The sequence below is a fragment of the Myripristis murdjan genome, chromosome 1 (genome assembly GCF_902150065.1).
Source record: "Myripristis murdjan chromosome 1, fMyrMur1.1, whole genome shotgun sequence".
Classification (NCBI taxonomy): domain Eukaryota; kingdom Metazoa; phylum Chordata; class Actinopteri; order Holocentriformes; family Holocentridae; genus Myripristis; species Myripristis murdjan.
In genome coordinates, this window is record NC_043980.1 from 21,895,192 (window position 1) to 21,916,968 (window position 21,777).

General features: G+C 40.8%; 1 protein-coding gene across 11 annotated transcripts in view; it reads right to left on the minus strand.

Annotated features, from left to right (window-relative positions):
• tbc1d1 (TBC1 (tre-2/USP6, BUB2, cdc16) domain family, member 1) overlaps positions 1 to 21,718 on the minus strand; it is a 62,986-nt gene extending 41,268 nt beyond the window's left edge. The window contains exons 1-3 of one of the 11 annotated variants that reach the window (XM_030058827.1): positions 21,474 to 21,717; positions 20,195 to 20,297; positions 19,633 to 20,108 (exon numbers count right to left, since the gene is read on the minus strand). In XM_030058827.1, coding sequence (XP_029914687.1) covers positions 19,633 to 20,108; positions 20,195 to 20,216 — 498 coding nt within the window. In that variant the 5' untranslated portion in view covers positions 20,217 to 20,297; positions 21,474 to 21,717. Of the gene's footprint in view, positions 1 to 16,523; positions 16,794 to 19,632; positions 20,298 to 20,573; positions 20,702 to 20,895; positions 21,025 to 21,127; positions 21,295 to 21,326; positions 21,362 to 21,473 lie in introns of those variants that run through there. The other 10 variants (XM_030058835.1, XM_030058818.1, XM_030058843.1 and 7 more) reach the window with 10 other exon arrangements.
• Positions 21,719 to 21,777: the final 59 nt, after the last annotated feature.

Here is a 21,777-nt window from a genome sequence, read left to right on the forward strand (position 1 = left end):
CATAATGCAGCAGAGTAACAAACATAACAACTGTAAATGTAAATGTAAGTGACCCGATTCAGATTTTTTCTCAGATCTGATCTTTTGCCTTGACTTTGTACATGACCCCTTTCTGATATCATTGTGAAAAGATCTGTACCATGAACCCATATTTACAACAAGCATGCTGCTGAACAACAGAATGTCATTGGTGCAACAGTCCATTGTCACAATTAATGAAATAATAGCAGTGCAGGCATTCATTATTTCAACTGTTTCCTGTATTAACAGTGGTGTGGTGGCAGTCCATCCAGGGTTCAGGCTGAGGGCAGGAGGGCAAAAAAGGGCTTTGATTGATGCATCATCCCATATTTCTAAAAAATCTGTAACCTACTGTCTCCCTGTCGTTGTTGTTATAATCCTCCATGTTTTGTTTTGTCCAACACTGCTGGCAATGAATGAATAATGATACTCTGACAGTGATGTGAGGGTGCTCAGTGAGAACAAAAACGGTTCACACAGCAGTCACATCAGCAGGAATCAGATAAAGATCTGCTATAGCACATTAAAAAAAAAAAAAATCACATCTGTGCCACATTTGAGGGAAAAAAAATAAGACTTGGGACATTTTTTTACCGACTGTCTGAATATAGCCATACAGCCTGGCTAACCTGCAAACTGCTCTCAGTGAATGATCATAAACAATCAAGGGCTGAGTGACAAGTCGACTTAAAACTGACATTGTGATCCCAACATGTACACTAACTAATTCATATGAGGCTATGTTTTTGTCACAAATCACCAATTGACCCTTTATCTGAGCCCCGCCCCCCGGGCTGCTGTTATTAGGTATAATGAAATAGCTTTCGGCAGCCAAGAAGTTCTGGAACAGTTTTGTTGTTGTGGTTTCTCTGTGGTGCAGCTTGAAGCTCCATGAAGATTAAACTATTTTTCTTCCAGCGAAAAAACACGTTGAACCCAGTCACGAGATGCTCCTTTTCACTAAGACAAAGTTTAAAATAATCATTGAATGAATTAAATATTGATAAGAGGCAACTGAAAAATCCGCTTATTCCATTGTAGAGAATGGAGGCGGAGGCTCTCTTGTCCAACTCCTCAGACAGGGGGGAATGGCTACGCAGAAGAAATATTGCTGATTGGTCAGTCAGGGACCATTCAGGAGCCAGATAAAGGGTCAACTGAACAAATTTGTGTGACTGAATTTAATTTGTTGGATAACCCCACTCTGCACCATAAAAACATCTGACATTGGATGGTCAACCAGAGACCTCTTCACCAGTTGTTAACAAATCAGAGTGACACAAGTCAGAGAGAGGCTCTCTAAGCAAAACTCATACTGAGAACAGATGGAGAGAGAGAACTAAAGAGGACAGAAGCAGTTAACTGATAAAAATAAGGTACACCAAATAGGACCCTGTTATTGGTTTCTGTACTACAGAGAATGACAATTAATTTGTCCCAACATCATCTAAAAAACAACAATCTACCAAGCATTATTTATTTAAGAACTGATAATGGTTTAGGAAAACAACACAGAACTTTGTTCTAAATATCTAAATATTTAGAATGTTTTAATGCAAGGCGGTCGTTTGGGTTCTTCTTCCCCAGAGAAAGAATAATGTGTTTGAGAGAGATGTGGCACTCATATTTACTTACTCAGTTACTCACTCAGTTACTCAGTCACTCACTCAGTCACTCACTCAGTCACACACACACACAGTCACACACACACAGTCACACACACACACACACACACACACACACACACACACACACACACACACACACACACACACACACACACACACACACAGTCACACACACAGTCACACACACACACACACACACACACACACACACACACACACACAAGCTGTAAAATGGAATGGTGTCTCCTTGGCCAATTCAATGTGCAAAGGCAATACAAATGTTCCATTCTATAGGGGATTATTTCTTTGATTGCTCAACTGAAGATGCTCTACTATTAGCCTAATTTGCACCTGGGCTGGCCCATGGGCCACAGAAGGGGCATAGAGGGTTCAATGAGACAGTCCTGAAATTAACAGAAACTGGAGGTTTCCATACCTGTACAAAAACCCATTAGTTTAAACAGTCATTCAATGACTATGGCAGAGTGTTTCCATGACTACTAGAGCACTAATGTTTATTTCTCTCATGTTTTCTTGGGCCATTTTTCAAGGTAGAAATGCAGTGAACAGACATGCCTGTATGTAAGAATGTAAAAAGCAGGTACAGCTAGCAGCTTGTGGCCAAAACGTCATCATTAGTTCGTGCAAATGCAGCAAACTTGCCTGACTGGAATGACTGCTTAGTGAGGTGAGCCTGCAATTCCTATTCCAACATGTATTTATTTGAAACAGCTTGCTAATACAAATTAATACAACAAGCTCAAAACTTCCTCTGAGCCAAAAATCAACTTCTGATAAATTCCTTAGTGCTTTCAGAAATTTCTCAACATTTCCCACTGACTACTACTAGTACTTCCTCTATCTAAATATATCACTCAAACCCCTCAATATGCCCGAGATGACACACAGGGACACTTCAGGTCAAAAACTTGAAGAGTACAGGGCAAGTCTTAGAAGGAAGTTAAGTTTGTGTGGTCTTGTGACTGAGTGTAACCCTGGGATATAATGAAACATGATAAGATAATACTTTATTAAGGCATTAAGTTTTAAGTAATTTGCTTGCCTGTCTTCACAGGGAGACCAGCTACAGACAAGTCCTTGAGCATGTTTGGATTTGTTTGGCCTCATTCACAAACAGTATGCATGCATAAATCTGTGCTTAAAGCATGCATACAAAATATTTTAAGCAAAATATCTGGATTAATCAATACTTTGAATTGAATTTTATTCTGTGAACAAATTTTAAACTGCCTCAAACTATTCATAGAAAAAGGTATCATAAAGGTGCCAGCGTTTTAGAAAACTATAGGCTATAGAAAACTTTACACAAAGTAAATGGTTTATTAGAACAACATTAAAAAACATGAAAAATGAATAACATTATTCTAAACACTCTAAGGCCCTTATTTATTACTGAGCACATCCAATTGTTTTAGTTTCATGTATTTCTTTAGTGTGGTCCACTTGGTTTATTGTCCACCTATTGCCTTCTTTTGCTTTTGTATGTTATTTGTCTTTTGGAATCCATGTTTAAATTACACCATTTTTTAAAACTTCAGCCACATTCCACAACAAATGGAAAAGTGGACCTTTCCTGGCTTCTACTGCACATCTGAAAAACTACTGTTTTGCAGAGGTTTCACACGGAGCCATGTTTCACATCAATTTGAATAGCTTTCTATGCCTATCTACAAAAACTTTACATAGGAAAATGGGTTTTGAAGTACTTCATGGGCACATACCTGTGAATTTAGACTGATCCTGATTCATTAACATGCACAGGAGGATGATAACAAAATTGGCTGGTATGCACAAGTTTTGAATACAGTTGCAATTTTGTGTGTACACTTATTCCGAAGAAAATTCTTACATACATTTTTGTGAATGATGCCCATTGTCTTGTTCAAGGACATTTTAGCAGGGCCACTACTAGTCAACAATAAGGTTGAAACCCTGGTCCTCTGGTTGAGGGCAGAATCCTAACTTTAGACTATGCCACCCTGCTGTCCTAGGCTTGCAGTAATTTGCACTAAGAAAAAACACCTAGATCAGATAGCAACTTCATACTGTTCACATACACGTGCTCCCCTGTTGTGGGCCCTCTTTTGCTTCACTATTTTGGCTGTGTACCAAACCAAGGGATAAAAAGCAGGAAGTAGCCTAGCTAAGCAGAAGCAGTGGTTGAGTCATATCAGTGATGTAATTCCATGTGAGCGAGCCGGAGCAGCAACCAGCTCTACAGCATCACAGCCACAGATCCAGCAGGTCCTGCTGAGTCTTGCCTGGGTGCGGGCTGTGCTCAATCTGCTCTTTATCAACACTCTACCTGACTCACACCAGCACACTGGGGACTTTGTTCTGCACCGACTGTAAGCTAAAGGCTTTAAGTGCAATGGTTGGTTTTGCCTTTTGCATCGTGCCGATCCTCTCTGTTTAATTGATATCAGTGCATCACTAAGAATGACAGCATAATACAGTCTAAAGTAGCATGTCCAACCTTTTTGAAATGTTCCTTTTGCATGAATTTCAATTTCAAGGCTTTTCTGTAACATGTTCCAGAAGACCTATGTAATGCTGTTCCATAAAGAACTGGAAGTAACAACACCACTTGTCATATACTGACTAACTACAAGGGAAAAAAAACAACACTGCAATATGCATTCCTTCTTATCTAGATGGTTTGCTATGAGATTACAAATAGCAAGAAGCAAACACTCCGCTCTGTGCTGCATGGATAATGTTTCAGGCTATTGCCTTCAGAGGAAAAGGATAGAGAAAGCTAGAGAAAGCTCATGGCAGTCAATTTATATGCTGTTTCTACAAAGATTAGCAGGCACAGCACTGAGACATGGCCGAAATGCCACACCCACACACACACGCACACACTTACATATGCACAGCTGCTCACACACACATAAAGACACATACTGTAGAGACAGTGGACTTTGTCTGGTTGTACAAAGTCAGAATCTATGAACTGTGAGAAAGTATCTCATTTCTACTCCAGTTGGCTGCCTGTTCACCCAACACACCTCTAATCCCACATACTCATGACGACAAACCTCCAGCGTGCTGCCTGCGCTGATGTTCAGACACAGGCAGAGTATCAACTCACTTGTTTAATGTCAAAAATGATGCCCACACTTCTACTAGCTAGTTTCCTTGTTAAATAAAATACAGCTTGACAGAGAAGCAACATCTATGCTTTACAGACCTCTGAAACCATACTTCAGACTCAATACACAGCATTTAATCATGGTTGGAGTTATTTTGTGAATAGTGCAGCATGTTGCTAGCGCTACCTCTGTGGCATGGCTCTCTTGCCACATTTGCAAAAATGCTTTTTCTTTAAAAACCCCAACTGCTACCTCCCATAGACCTAAGCCTTGACAGCACATCTTTGTTTACGTTTACTATGTGGGTCATTCCATGTCAGATAATCAGAATTTTCATACATTTGTCACCATGACCTCAGGAATTTCAAAGAAAAACTCACATTTGATAAAGCTATATCGAACAAAACGAACAAATTTCTAATTTCAGCTATTTTTGACCAAAATTGAATTTTTGATGAATTTTTAAAGTGAGGTACTGTCATATGAGTTTGGTCAGTTTACAATTTTCATAACACACTCACAATATTTGGTTGTTTACTGCACACAGAACAGTAGAATATCCAGTGAAAATTTGAAATAAATCCAAGGTGTGCCTCTGAAGATATGTGGTCAGATACCTAGACCTCCCGTTTACCACGTTATGGCATTATTTTCAACTTTACCAGGGCAGTAGCTGGAATTGGTTCTTAATCCAGACATTCTTTCTAATTATTTTACTTCTAGGGTGGAAATAAATAATTTAAACATACTAGATCTAACTTTGTGACATACACTACTCACAAAAAGTTAGGGATATTTGGCTTTTGGGTGAAATTTATGGAAAATATAAAAAGTTCATGCTACACTGATATTATACCATGAAAGTAGGGCATTTAAGTAGAAGCATACACTGGTGATTTCCTCATCTCAAACAATTTCTTGAAACAAAAGCCAACAACAGTGGTGGATATACCACAACAAAAAATGTCAGTGTCAATAACTTGTCATGTGCCCTTGAGCATCAATTACAGCTTGACAACGATGTCTCATGCTGTTCACAAGTCGATTTATTGTCTGCTGAGGCATGGCATCCCACTCTTCTTGAAGGGCGGCCCTCAGGACATTGAGGTTCTGGGGTACAGAGCTCCGAGCCTCTACACGGCGACTCAGCTGATCCCATAGGTTTTCTATGGGATTCAGGTCTGAGAAAGTGCAGGCCACTCCATTTGAGGTACCCCAGTCTCCAGCAGCCGTTCCCTAATGATACGACCTCGATGAGCTGGAGCATCAAACACCTGATGTGAATTTTGCCGTTAAACTCCTTGTTAGAGAACAGCAACTTGTGCAAAAAGTACTGAAACATTGAACAGTTGGACATGTGCATTCAAAAGTTTACAGAAGGTCACATTAAGTTCACCTGTAAAGGTTATAATGCATTTTAGGTTCATCCTGAAATTTCACCCGAAAGCCGAATATCCCTAACTTTTTGTGAGTAGTGTATCTTGGTTCTGAGAGAGTGGTCCCAATAAGCACAGCCTGAAAAAAACTTCAAAGTTTGGTCCTCAGTAGCTCCAAAAGCTTATATTTTAGACAGAAAGCAACAGCAAAATCTGATTTAGCACCTTTCATTTAGTAAATATACGAAGTTTCATTACTCAATGATGAAAATTAATGAAGTTAAAGAAAGTTTGAAGGTTTGCCAAAATACAAGTCGTCAACTGACGTTCGCCGAAAACTGACCAAACTCATATGATAGTACCTCACTTTGAAAATTCGCCAAAAATCTATATTTCGTCCCAAGTGGGTGAAATTTGAAAAGTGTCCATAAAACATGGTTTTCTAACTATGGGATCAATGTCATTGAAATCTGAGTCACCACAGTGACACCCATTTGATGATCTGACATGGAATGACCCATGTCTCAAGTGGAATTCATCTGGACTCACTGGAACTGTTAAAGCCGAAACTTGCACTTGTGAACCTGATACCATCCAGTGTTAAAACAAAGATGACTGTTACAAATGCTATTACTTAGCAATTAGACTGCCACAGAAACAGTGGAGATCTTTTCCAACTCCACAATACATGTCATCATTTTTTTTTTTTTTGGATCACAAGATTTCATGTCACAAACTTTTTAACATCCTATGAAGTTTCCCAGCACAGCCTATGCTTCCGATACATAATCAACCCTAAGCCTTCTGTAAAAGTAATTCCAAGCAATGTCTGTTGGCATTTAACACAGCCAAGGTCTATTCTGTCTAAATGGTTCTTTATTGCGATCATAAACTAGATTTAACCCAAAAGATAGTACCTTGAAGCTACGTCTGAGTAGGGCTGCACAATTAATCGAATTTTAATCGTGATCACGATTTCGGCTGCCACGATTAAATGAGCCTGATCGTTGGCGATATCTACATTTAAAATGCGGGCCCTGCTGCGTATCTAATCATGCACTTTCTCAGCCAGCAGTCAGCCAACCACCAGGGGGCGAATGCATAGTTAAGACTTCATTAAGCTGCCTAGATAACAAGTAGGGATGGGCGGGGTTAACCGGGTACCCGACTATCCGAGGGGAGAATTTGCTACTCGGTTACAAATTACTACTCGGTTATCCGCGGCATACAAAAGTGCCCAGTCCAGCTTAGGATCAAACTACATTTATACAACAGGTAGATCCGACCGAGCAATCTGATTGGTCAATCAGACATTTAGAATGTGCTCAAATGAGCAATTGAGTACGGCTAGCCGTGCTTAAATGAAAAAAAAAAAACCTCATCACTGACTATATTACTCCTCCCGCAATATTAGCTATTTCCTGAGTCTGTGTGGTTTCCATGGCAACACAAAACGTTTCACTGAAACCCATCAAAAGCCGCTGTCAGCTTTGTTCGCCTGCATAATGGACCGTTTGCTTGTCAATTTTGATTTGTTTGGCGACCTACGTTTGGATAAACGGCTGAGCGAGGAAGATAAGACAGAAGAGAAAAAGGAGAGATACAGAGTGATGAGTGAAGAGCTGGATCAGCTGGAGAGGTCAGGAAATGAAGCCGGTACGGCCCGGTCAACGTCTTGGGTCGTCAAATGTCTACAAGACTACCTGACAAACACCGGGCAAACAGCTGATTTCTCACCTGTAAGGAAAGAAGAGCTAAACAAGATCCTCCGTGAATTTTATGGAGCTTTAATTTCTAGGCTATAATAGAGAATGAAATGCGGAGTCAGCACCACGGACAGTAGGCTACCTGTAAGATTTTCCATGGAGATGTGCGGCTATAACTTTTTTTCTTGTTATTAATGTGCTAATGTAATCAGTTATTAATCAGCCTATTAATCGTTATTAATTTGTTTAGTCTTTATGAGTTGCCTAGGCCATTGATTTAATTAATTTGTCAATTTGTTTGCATCTGTACATTGAAATGAACATTTAATAAATCGACACATCTGAGAAAACTGTCGTCTTTATTTCAGAGGTAAATTTATAATAGCCTGAAAAGGTAATTAGCAAAAGCCCCAGAAAGGTGGGGTTGAAATGATATAACTCTGTTCAGCCTTAATGTGACTGCTTACTGTTACTTTTGCTGCTTAGCCACATTAATCGGAGCTGACGTTAAATTGGAGTAACGCAGCCCCAGCTGAAATAAAACATCGACCGGTGAGTTTAAGAAAAGACAGATGTTTGTTGTGGCGCCGACACTGTAAAGCAGTAGCCTGTATTTAAATATAACTGTTAATATAAGTTGGTTGTAGATAAAGATCAGCTGTGTCGCTGTCACGGCACCTGTTAGATTAAAAATGACTGAGAAGTCGGCAGAAGTAGGCTATAACTATCGGTCCATGAAAAAAAAAATTCCAGCGGATATTCTATAGTAACAACATGATTGAGCTAGCAAATAAATAATTTAGTCTAACATCTAGATAGATATACATTTTCAATTTTCAGAGAGAGGGTAGCCTACCTACTTAGCTATGCGCATCCACACCGAAGACTGCTTATTCCGTCAGCTTCGTGAACACTGGTTGAGACCGATTTATTTAATAAATGGATTCAACCACGCACACCAGGGAACATTTATACATGTTTAGCCTATTTTATTTAGCCTACTGGTACATGGATAAAACATGAAAGCAGTCTACCACCAAGATAACGATGACTGTGAAAAAAGTTTTCTCCTCGATTAAACAGGGGTATATTGATGCGCTGTATATGAACGATTTTATGTCCCCATTTAACCTAATTACTCGGGTACTCGAGTAGGCCCAGGCTAGGTTACTCGGTTATAAAATTAATCTAAATGCGCATCCCTAATAACAAGTGAGCGCACCCTGCAGTGGCAGCCTCAACTTACTCGGTGGACTGATGAGAGCGAGTCATGTCGGGAGAAGAAGGTAGCGCATGTAGTGAAATGTAGTGACCTGCCTTCGCTCGTCTCTCAAGCCAGAAAATGTTGGCAGGCTGGTGTTTCTTGCCAAAAACCTGTAGTCCTAAGCCTAATGTCAGTGCCTTTTCTGTATCAGCTGCAATTGTTTCCACTGAGTTGCACTTTGTGTTTGCACTCTGTAATAGCATATTTATTCAGTTAGGGCCCTATAATTTCCGCGATCACGGATTTGCGGACGGAATCTTGGCATTAGCCAAATAAAACGGAATCTATTTTTAGCGCGGCATATCGTGGAATTTGACATAATTTTTATGAAATGATGTTTTGTGTGGAATATGAAGGTATGTCTGGGGAAAATTACAGGTCTGTTTGATAACATCAGCCCTCAGGTGAAATAATTACTGATGCATCCTCTTGTCATTTTTGTTCAATCATTAATAACAAATCATTTTCACCCTTTATTGCTATAACAACGTAATTGTTAAATAAATAAATAAAGTGCTGTTTGTTACCTCAATTAATTTAGTGTAATTTCTATTTCATTTGTGTGCATTTTAGTCATTTACATTAAAAACACACTCGTTTTTGGTAGTAAAATAAGAGTAAAAGGTAAAAAATGGAAATTCCAAAAATTAAAACAGAAAAAAACGGAAACTGGGAAAAAATATAACGGATTTTATAGGGCCCTATTCAGTTAGCCCTTGGTAAATTTTAAATTCTTGGGGAAATTTTATTTTTTATTATTAAGTATTTATTCTTATTTAAAGTTTCATTTTGCACTGAAAACTGTTCACGTATTGTTTGTTAAAAAGTAGTGCAATAAAAATACAGATGCTTTCCCTGACATGATGAATAATCGTTATTACAATATTGATCATAATAATCGTGATTATCATTTTGGCCATAATCGTGCAGCCCTACGTCTGAGTGACAAGTGTGTGCGTGTGCAAGTTCCCCCAGTTATTTCCCACCTTTGTCACCCAGCTACAGTACATCATCCAGTCTATATTAATTCATAAATATCCATCTAGTCTTCTGTTACAAATGGGCAAAGGGTTCACCATTTTAAATAAACACACACATCACACACACACACACACACACACACACACACACACACACACACACACACACACACACACACACAAACACACAAACACACAAACACTCCTTGTGCTTTCTTAGGGTTTCACACTAGTTCAGGCACTGTGGCAAAAATGCAATGAATCTCATTCAATTTAAATGGAGGTGCATTTTGACTGTGACATTGCATGTCACTGTGTGCACTTGTACTTGCAATACAACCTAACATCACACTGTGTTGGCCAATCATGTAAACCAGCGTTCAGACCAAACGGGCAGTCAGATGACCCATGTAATGACATACCTGCACTGCCAAACAGGACTGCAACAAATAGCTGGATTGCCTGATTCTGTGTGAATTCAGCCTTATGCCTTGGAAATTTCAATGTGCTGCTTTCCAGACAGACTCACAATTTTAACACTTCACTTTCAAACAAGCAGCAGTATTAGGGATACAATCCCTCTCTGTGTCAGCCTGAACTCTTTGGCCAGTGATTCCTTAAACAATAGTTCAAATACACCCTCTTAATATCTTCAGCATGCAAACAGCACATTTCTCACACTCTATCTCTGCTTCTTGTTTTAGTCACCTTGGCATGAAAAGAGGGTCTGCTATCTGTCCCCTTTCTCTGTTTACCTCTACCCTCTTCTACTTTCTCTGCATCATTCTTCTCCCAGCAGATATTTTTCCTGGCTTGCCTCTAATCCCTCTTTTCTGTGCCTTTCTCCAGGGTCCAAAATGAACACTCGCCAGTTGCCAAATGCAAGTAAATTTAGCCTTGGGCAAATAAATTATGGAGACCACCTGTAACTCTGGCCAATAGGAAAAAAAGAATTTCCTACAACTGCTAGAGAAAGCTGCTTGTTTGCTGTTATTTCAGTCTTATATATCGGCCATGCTGCATGTGTCATGCTTAGTATGTAGTCAGTCACCAAACTGTGCATTTTTTTATTACATTAAGTGAGGTACTTTTCATCTGGGCAGCTGAAACAAACCCAGCCATGTGGAGATTTATTGCGGGAGGGATTCCCCAGGAAAGAAAAAGAAAACAGGCAAACTTCAGACCGAAGAGACCACTGCTGCCACGGCCAGTGCAAGCACCCCCTCCTTGTCTCGCCCACTCACACTGTCATCAAGGAAATTCTGTGACATTTACTTTAATTACTGCACACTATTATAATATCTGAGACCAAGGCATTCTAAATAGTAATAATGGCAAATTTCAATAGTAAAAAGCAAGTTATCATTTTTGGCTGGTAAAAAGTGTCTGCCGGTAATTTTTTTCATCTACTAGCCACCTTGTTAGTTAAGCCAAAAAAGCTAACAGTGGATCCTGGACATCCCAGTGGATGCCAAAAACTTTCCTTAATTGTCCTGTAGTGTGATGTTTTTCATTAATGAACTTGCATATTCTCATCTTTTCCCACCTCCCCCAGTCTAACTCCCTCTGCTCTGTTGTCAAGGCAACATGTTTTAGTTGACTGCTGCTCCTTGACTGCCTGGCATGATGATGTAATCATAGTCACTTCTCCTTTCTCACTTATTAACTCCTTACCCAGATACACTTTCAGTCCACACTGAATGTGAATTCATTGCAGACACCTCATAATTTCTGATCATACGCATGGCATTCTAGTGCGTAAACAGTGAAATTGTTAATTTATTTTTCATGTTTTCCTGTTTGTGAAAGGCAGAAATAGAAGAAAATGTACTTTCTGTTGCCTACACTTCAGAGTCAAGTTAGAAATTTATTGTAAGAAATGGTTAAGAAATGGTTTCAAATTTGTTACCTAGAAGCTGATCATGTCCTCAATTAAGTCTAAGTCTAAGTCAATTGTGATGAATGTTTCCAGTACTAAAAAAATATTAGCATATTTGTTGTGTCTTGTGTGACCTTGTGTTATCAAACCTTTGATTTCTCATTTACACCCTTCCCCCTTTTCAAATACTGTTCTCTCTTGTACAAGGCTAACATATCAACTGGAGCAGTGGTACAGATAGAGAACTATGGAGAAGAGAGAGGTATTGCTCCTAAAAAGGTAGCCAAAGCTGAGGGCACACAGTGAGCACACAGTATCTGGTTCAATGAACCAACAGTTCAGATGAGGTTGGCCTCCAACAGGAAGTGAGTTGGACACAGCCTGAAGCTGTGACCTGCATACTTGGCCTATCACAGAAGAACATGACAAAAACACGATGTCTTGCACTGAATTGACATTAAATAGAAGTACTGTAGTGTTGACCTCGAAAAATAGGAAGTTACACAAGAACCACTGGTAACAGAGAAGCTCCAATACAGTGGACCAAATAAATAAGCATTGCAGTGTTTGTCAAAGAGGCACTCAAAGGTCAGGGTATGATATAAATGAATAATTCAGTTAACATTACCACTTGGTTGAAAACTTGTGAAAGTGCACACCTTTATTCTACTGTGGCATTGATGCTAACACACAGCTACATTACCCTAATGCCTTATGTCTCTATGGCTACACAATATAGGAAAGCAAAAGGAAGAAGAAAAAAACAAAACAAAAACAAAACACAAACACACACACACACACACACACACACACACTGTGATTATTCTGACAGATATTGTGATGGACATATTTGCCATCTTAGTGGCAGTGATCAATTTTCATAATTTTCCACTGGAAAAAAAATTGTAAAATGAGAATGATGGCATTTTTGCTGGTGTCTGCACCAAACCAACACGTATTTTTACATTTTGAGAATATAATTTGTAGGCCAGGGCATTTCAGAAGCTCCACAATACTGTACTTATAAGGGTATACTGTCAAATTCAACCTTTATCAAAAAGGTGAACTTCCTGTGATTTGGATATTGCATTTATGCATATAGCGCTTTTGATACAATTTTGATTAACTGTGCAGCTCCAGCTGTCTTCCTCCTTCCAACCCTATGAATTCTTTCAGTCTGTTTGGCTTCTTTGGTCTTGACTTCACTCCTTCACTATTTTCTCACACCAAACATGACTGCCCAACAGGCTAAGGGATTCCAAGGAACTGTCCAACTGTACAGCCATGTGTCCCAATATATTTATTAAGCTATTCCATAAAAAGTGGTTTACCACCATCTAAGGACAAAATATACAGAATATTTTATTTAATCCAATTACTTAACAGTATACACAATAATGACAAAAATGGTAATTATTATGAGTATTGCACATATGTTTGAAAGTATATAATCAACACTTTCACACCTTATCTGTACCACAGCAAGGAGTGAAGCATGGCCAGTGAAACCCAAAGCAAATTCCAACCCACCAAGTTAAAGGTGCACTATTCAAAACTGTGGAGGGTTGGCTGACATTTGGCTGACAGACGTTTAGACTCAACTGACAAAAAAATATGGAATAAGCACGGAATCTATCAGTCACTCTAGCGATGCAAACCATGCAGACTGAACCATCAAATTACATGCTTAGAACATTTTGAGTCATGCACCTTTAATCAAAATATATTAGACAAACACTAGTTGAAATGTGGAGGGTAGGCCTAAATGCACATACTTGTATACATGCAACTAAATAAGTGAGATCACACTGACAAGTTATAGAGCAATTCCACTGACATTTTGAGAGAAACTTTAGATTATGCTCCTTGGGGCTGTCATGAACCCTCATGACATATTAGCTGGCTTTGAAAACCACCAAATACAACAACAACAACAACAACAACAAGAAGCCAGCTGAAAGTCCCAGTTCTGCACTTCCCATGGTCATGTGCTCTGTGGAGCGTAGCCATGACTCGGAGTTCAAAGTTCAGGAGTCATAACAACAGATGAAAAGCAAACCAAGGATGGCAAAGGAACAAGAGGAAAGGAAAGGAAGAGAAAGATGAGAAGAGAGAAAATCATACAACAGGGGAGTGCTGCTGGGTAACTAAAATGGTAGGCAGCCAGGGCCGAATGCACTAATGTCATTCCATTTGGGCTGAGGAGCCACTTAGCAGGACAAAGATAACTGAAAGGGAGATGAGGAGTTCAATGAAATGTGATAACACTGACACAATGCAGGCAGCACTGAATCAAGAGTGAACTTTGACTAGAAATAAATTAGGTCAATGAGGCTAAAAGAACCCCCCTCCTCTGTGCTCTCTTATAAGAATGGCAGGTGTAGAGCTAAAAGTAAATGAAAGGATGAGAAAGAAAACAGGCCAAACTTGACCAAAAGTGACAGCCTGGCAAGAGAGAAGAGAGAAGAGAGAAGAGGGAGAGAGAGATAAACCAGCTGACAGGAACAAGACTAAGACAGACAAACTGAGAACAAACACTGATGACACACTCCTATAAAGACAGGAAGGTGACTCTGGTTTACTGGCCTGTTTTTACTACAGCCCGAGGAGTGACTGTCACATGAAGGGAGGTGGGAGGTCACAAAAAAAGAGGGAGGAGAAAGCATATGAGAACAACACTGGGGTACAAGAACAGGGCTTTAACATCAAGCATTATTATTCGTTTTAAGACTAAAAGGGTTGCTCTCAGTGGTGAGTATAGCTGCATAATTAACCAAAATATCTCAATCACAATCCTGCCTATTGTGATTTCCAAGATAGCCAGGCTGCAGTTTTATATCAGAGTGAAAAATGTTTCAGTCACCCTCCTGAACACAACAGTTTGGTGCTAGAGCAGAAAGTCCCTGTTCTACAAATAAAGCTGCAAAGCAAATCCAGCTTATTAGTATCTCATCATCACCTAATACACAATTGTTCTGATTGTTCTAATCACAGAAAAAAATGTTGAAAAACGCAATGCATATCACAATCTCAATGTTCAGTGGACCAAAAATACTGCAGTGTGTGCCTCACCCGAAATAGGTGCAGTCCGTGTGATCTTCATTCTTCTAGGAAAAGGCTTTTATCTATGTGTGTGAGACCAGGCACAGTTTCAAGAAGAGGGAAGCGCTCAAGACCAAGTACATGACTAACACAATATACAAGATGAAAATTGGCCTCCTGTTCCAGAAGTGAAGTTCTCTCATAAGCACAATGTGTCTGAAGGTGACATCGCCATGACTCACTCACCCATATACACCTACTTTTGGTCTGTGTTTACAACAGCTTAGTAGACTGGATTTGTCATGTGCCCAGTGAGTCCAAAAACAAGTGAGCTCCCATTTCACACAACCAGGCCGCAACTCTTTCTAATACCATCCAGTGCTGAATTATCATTTTTAACTGCATAATTAATGTTTCAAAATATCAGAAAAAACATGCTGAGCAGCAGAGTGACCAAGGAAAGGGGTAGATACACCAAAAACTGATGCACTATGCGAGTTTCTTTGACATAGATTTAACTATACACCTTATCTAACATGCAACATGAAGTGTACCCAGTCAGCCTCAGAATACACAATCTCCTACACACACACTGATATCTATTAATCTAAAGAAAGACATAAGGACTGATGGCTTCTGTTAGCATTAGAATAACAGACCTTGCTCACATGTGTCACTAAACCTCCTCCTCACAAGATATAATACCTTTATACATTTCAACACACAAGTACGTGGCTAAGTGAAGATGAAAACTTGCTTTGCACAGTTCAGAGTGGTTTGGGAAACACTGACCAAAGCCTAATCTCTGTCCTAAGTACAGTGTATTAATGCCTTCCAAGGATTTACATCCACACTCATGTGATCGGCTACATCCACCATCCTAACCTCAGTATAACCATCACCAAGAGATTAGTTGCTGCTGTGGTGTCATCTTTTAACCAGCAGAAACGTACTTCAGCCTTTGATAACCATCCTTACTGAACTCGACAAAGCACTGAACTGGCTAGCAAAACCAGTTATTCACCATTGCAATTCCCATTACAACATCTATTGATGGATTTGACATTCCCTTTCCAGGAGACAGGTTCACAGTTGTAACTGACATGCATTAGTTACTGCTAACAAACGTTAAGCCTTCTCAATACATCAGAGTTGTTGGCTTATTTATCCCAAAGCAAGTTACATAGCTAAATGGTCAAACCGGCATTTTAAGTCTTTGAGAAAGTTTAATTTTATTACATAAACGAAGCACGTATTTGGTTTATCTCTGCGTATACGTTTAACATGTAACGACTCCATTTTTGTAAGAGTGTTAGTTACAGTAACAAGAAGTGAGGAAGCTAACGTTCGGCAAACGTTAATATAACGATACACTAATTTTGCTAACGTTAGCTTGTAACGCTAGCTAACTACTTTGGGTAGCTAACTGGCTCTCTAGCATGGTAAGAAAAGTAGGGAAACAAAACCGCAGACATGTCTTGTAAAAAAAAAAAAAAAAAAAAAAAACTTACATCCTTCTGTTCTTGTTTGACGTTGAATAACGTTAAGTTGAATCTTTGGAGTCGCGCTTTCATCCCATCCGCCATAAACTTTCCTGGACAAGCTCCGAGTATCCTACTTGTGACAAAGCGTTGGGTTTGACAGTGTGGGACGCTTTCGGATCAATTCAATGGAAAGTTGGTTTTCCTCTCTCGAAGCCTTGAAATCGCCGTTGTGTTGAGTCCCGTGGACCCATGTCAATTTAGTCAGAATAAAAACAGCATCTGAGTACACATTTCAAAATAAACCCCTTCCCATTACTTAGCCCAAGTATCCCTATTCATCAAGCGTGCCAGTTTTTAACACCTTTAATTTGAAGACCAATCGGCTATTCGCGTTAAGAGACGGTGGCTTGACGCACTTAGATCCGCCAATAAGTTGAGAGAGGTGGGCTGGACCGCTGGACACAATTTGTCCCGGGGAACTCAAACTTTAGGCGGTAGACTTTTTGGGTGGTGGTCTTTCAAATGCTGTGATAACTGGAGTGACATGTCTCCGGGTGTTTCTATGAGCCAGACTCTGATATGGTATAATGTAAACAGCGTTTCCGGGCTTCAGAGCCACTTCAGCCGGGATGAGCGCCCTTGGGACTGCAGCTGCCCAGGCGCTGGGAGTTAACGAGGAAAATGAAACACTGAACAGTAACTTATTGGTTTTTCCCAGAAGTGTAAAGACAGTTTCATGACAATAACCTTGGGCTCATTTGATACAAGTTTTATTTGCCACTGGCACCACCATCTGTTGAAACATTTGTGGTTATACATGAGCAGGCGCAGAACTATTTAACTGTTTATACTAATAAGATAAACCATGATCACTCCCATAAGACTGTCTCACTGACATAATATCTTGAAATTAAATAACAGAGAAATCAAACTGTGCAAAAGTATAAAATTGCTGTGTCATCTGCAAGCTCATCAAGAACCATGAAGTCCCCAAATACCATTTTAAGAACCACTGGATTAATGATGACCTAAAACACCTTAAAAAATTATGACCCTTATAAGATACGAATATGGTTGGCTTCAATGTGATTTGGGAACCATGAATGGATATTTCCCCTTAAAACCCTATACACCATGTAGAAAATGTATACAAAAATGTATTACTTTTACTAGTGAAATATCCATAAAACTACATGGTAAGTTATTATTTATTTTTTTTAAATAGTATAACTCATGACATTTTAAAATAAAAATGTGCAGGATTTGGTCTCATAGTGCTGGGCAGGGAGTGTATGAGATACCTGGCAATAAAGAGGACCTTAAATGCAGAAGAGAACACTTTAACAAGTGGAACCACAGTGCTTCTGCCTATAAAACAAATACATGCACGGTAACAAATAACAATTCTGTCAAAAAAAAATACATGTACATTTCCACCTCGGGAACTTTGTGACACTTCAATGCTGACACCCAGTGGTAAGTTTTTGTTTTGTTTTTTTTTTCCTAACTGTGCTTTCAAGAGTGCAGGGGAAAACCAACAGACACTGGAAAAAGTCCCTGTCCCAAGGGCTCTGCAAAGGAAATTTCTCTTAATGTCTGCAGGGCTTAAACTGTGCCCTGCTGATGCATATTTATATCATGATTATTTTTACTGCAAACAAAGACTGTTAGTACCAGACATCATGCCTTGCATCTTAGCAGTGCTCTCCAGGCCTTGTCATGCACATATGAGTAACCATTGTAGAGTTTTGTGAATATAAGCATTAAAAAAATCCACAGCAAATGAAATTGTGCACAAATATGCCACACATCTCATTTTTCTGAATACACTTTTGTACATTTCAGCATTCCTAGCGTGTTAGATAGGCAGTTGGCTTCTATCTTTTCATGGCCTCTCTCTTTCTCACACAAACACACACACACACACACACACACACACACACACACACACACACACACACACACAGGGAGTGGGTGGGTGTCTAAGCCCACTATGACAGAGCTAAAGCAACAGGTGGCCGGGACAGCCTGACATCATCCTCGCATTCTGGGAACAGTTGGAGAGGGGGAGAGCATCAAGCACACACACATACACACACCACACCACAACACATATCATGACAGGCCCCTGCCACACAGGAAATGGTCTCCATGGTAACCTGGTTCCACATCCTGCTTGGCTGATGTAGAACAAGCTCATCTGCTCTCAGTCAAGCAAACACACCCAAAGATACACAACCACACATGGACCAAATACCTGCTGAGCCATCAAGAAACATGAGCAGCCTGCATATATATTCTCTAGTGTAAATACTGTAATCCATGTGTGCACTTACACTGCACAGACACAACCATATACACAATTGGTTATATATTTACACTCACAGTTGTAGTACTTGCAGGGAGTTCATATTTTTTGGGCCTGGGCAGGTCTATGTTATACATGCCTGTACATGTGTGCATGTGCCTGGTCGAAAGGAAAACTGTCCTACATCAAGGTCATTGTGATATGACCATTTAATCTCAATTGTCCCCATCTCCCTGATTTGACCAACTTTCTTTAGACTATCAGACAGGCATCCTTGGTATGTCTGGCATGGAAAGCAATGAAGATGGATATCAAATGTTTTTGGCCTGACTGGGACACCAGCTGCTCCAACTTTAGAGAGACAGTACAGAGGGTGTTGGCAGAGCATGGCATGTGGAGAAGAGATGCAAAGAATTAGAGGTCAGGGGTGTGTTGCTCAGAGGAGTGTGTCAACATGTGCCTCATGTTTGTTGGTGTCTGGTTGTGTTGTTGTGAAGGGAGTACAAGCACAGTGTAAGTGGGTTGCCACAGGACTTAGGCCAGGGTACTGTATCCAGTTTCTCTCAGTGAGACATCATAACAAATACTGGTGCGGTCACACCAAATGCACATGTGTTTGACTGCCAAGCATGAGGAAGACAACTTTGCCAGGCTGACTCCTAATTCTTTGAACTTATTCCTCCTTATTCATCCCTGCTCTAGTGGGCAACCTGAGACGCAATCTCTTTGTGAACTTTAAAAAGCTGTGCCTGTGCACATCACATGTTACCATGCATATCATGCCTGTAGTCTGAGAGGATAGTGTTTAATGTCATGGCTAACACTTACCTTGGTGCAGTCCCGGCACTGGAAGACGTAGCAGGCACAGTGATGCGTATCTCGGACCAGACAGCCAAAGCTGCTGGGCTCCTGGCTGTTGTGAATCAGCTTGGTCACCCGGTGAGGACGACACTCAAACAGAACCGTGTGGGACAGAGGATCCCAAGCGACCCCCTCAGCCCCAATGCACACACACTGCACCCTCGATGCCGACACACAGAGAGACACTGGCTGATTCCGTGCAGGGACGTCCAACTGTTTACCTCCTGATCCTCCAGACCGACTTCCTGCTCCCAGCTCTCTCTCCCCAGGCTGAGATCTCCCAATCTCAGCCACCACCCATGGCAGCATGGCCATGGTGGTCAGGTGGTGTACTGGCAGAGAACCAATCAGCGTGAGTCTGTATCGTATCTCCTCTTCCTCTTCCTCCCCCATTTGTCCCCCAGCTGAGGGATTAGCCCTCTCCCCAGCAAGGGTGAGTCTGTCTGGGTATGACATGGAAGAGGTGGAAGCTGAAAGAACTGGACATGAGCGATGGTTTGAAGTGAGCTTAGGGAGAGGCTTCTCTGACCTCTCTGGCCTGAGGACTTCATCTCTTCTGGGCTTCACCTCGAAATAGAGTCCCTCCATGGCTGCTGTAGCTGGATGAGGCAGCTGACTGCCTCTACTGTTTCCTGCAAGGATATCAAAAACATTGGTTAGGACAAAGATCTTTAAAAACGTGCAAACTTATCAAATCTTGTCATTTAATAGTCTAACCATGGTTGCATGCAAGCTATTTTTGTTTGTGAGACACCACAGGAACACAAGCAAAGACCACTGAGCAAACATTTGTTTAGTATCAACTTAAAAGCTGCTGTTTGTAGATGTGTGCTCCACTTTGTCTGTCATCTTTTCACTATCAACATATGGCTGCGGTCCAGGCTAAAATCAGCACCACTCCAACATACTCTATCCAGGACAGTGAATCCAGGACACCAGAGAACTATGATCCAGTGAAGCCATGTAGCGTGGTAACAAGAGGGTCATTTGGAGGACAGAGAAAGGAACTCATCTGAATTTCAAGGCTTGGCTGTGTTTCTCCAACATGAAACACTGAGCGTGACAACTGACCTAGACTTACATTCTCAAGGACACACAAACACATAAAACGCTTGCCAGTTTGACCACTAAGCTCAGTGCTGGTTGGCGCCTTGTGTTTGAGTGTGTGAGAGAGACAAGTCCAGCTGACCTCTGTCGCCCTCAGCCACATAATCAACAAACATAACTCACCTTGTAGTGACAGATATGCACAGACAAAGAGCGCTGGCGTGCCAACAGTGCTGCAAACAAGCCTGCCGAGCCATGCCGTCGTATAACTTGTCGAGATTTAAAACCACGAGGGAAAACAAAATACAAACGCGACCAAATTGCTGGACGAGCATAATGTTAAAATTATACCACCTACGATGTATAATCTATTGGATCATTAATGAGGAATAAAACACAGATGCTGGCCTCCTACCTCGTTTGACCTTGCAGTGTAAAAAACATCTTCAAATAAGTTCAGTCAAATGATAGTATCCAACATGACATCCTTGAGTGTAAACTCTGTTGTATCGGAACACGGAAGTTTATCACACATCATTTGTGTAGCCTCTCATGCTTTGTCCCAAGTTGTTGCAATTTTGCGCTTAAATTTTTTTTTTTTTTTTTTTACTCACGACGTCGCGCCGGGACAGCGACATGCACGCTGCTCGTGTGTAGAGCTCCGGAGCCGCGTAACACATAAATTCATCAATACATCATCCGTCCGGTGTCCTGTTCACGCCTGCCGGTCAGCATACCTGCCATCTCCGGTATTAGCTTACCTGCTCACTGTTACAACTCAGCACTCCTGCCGGTGTGTGTACTGTTGGGAGCGTGACGACTGGAGGCTGAAGTGTGTGTATGTGTGGGTGGGTGTGTGTGTGTGAGCGCCACTCGGGGTTTTACACAACCCCGGCCGCTCGCCTGTAGTTGAGCTAAATATAGAGGACAGGGGCGACCACTGGCAGCCACCACTATCTCCGTCCTCTCGGCTCTTTATACTCTGACAGAGCATGACAAGCGCATGGTGGATGCATGCGCTGCTCGAGGATGGAGAAGTGATATGTGTGTCGGCTTTGAGTGTGT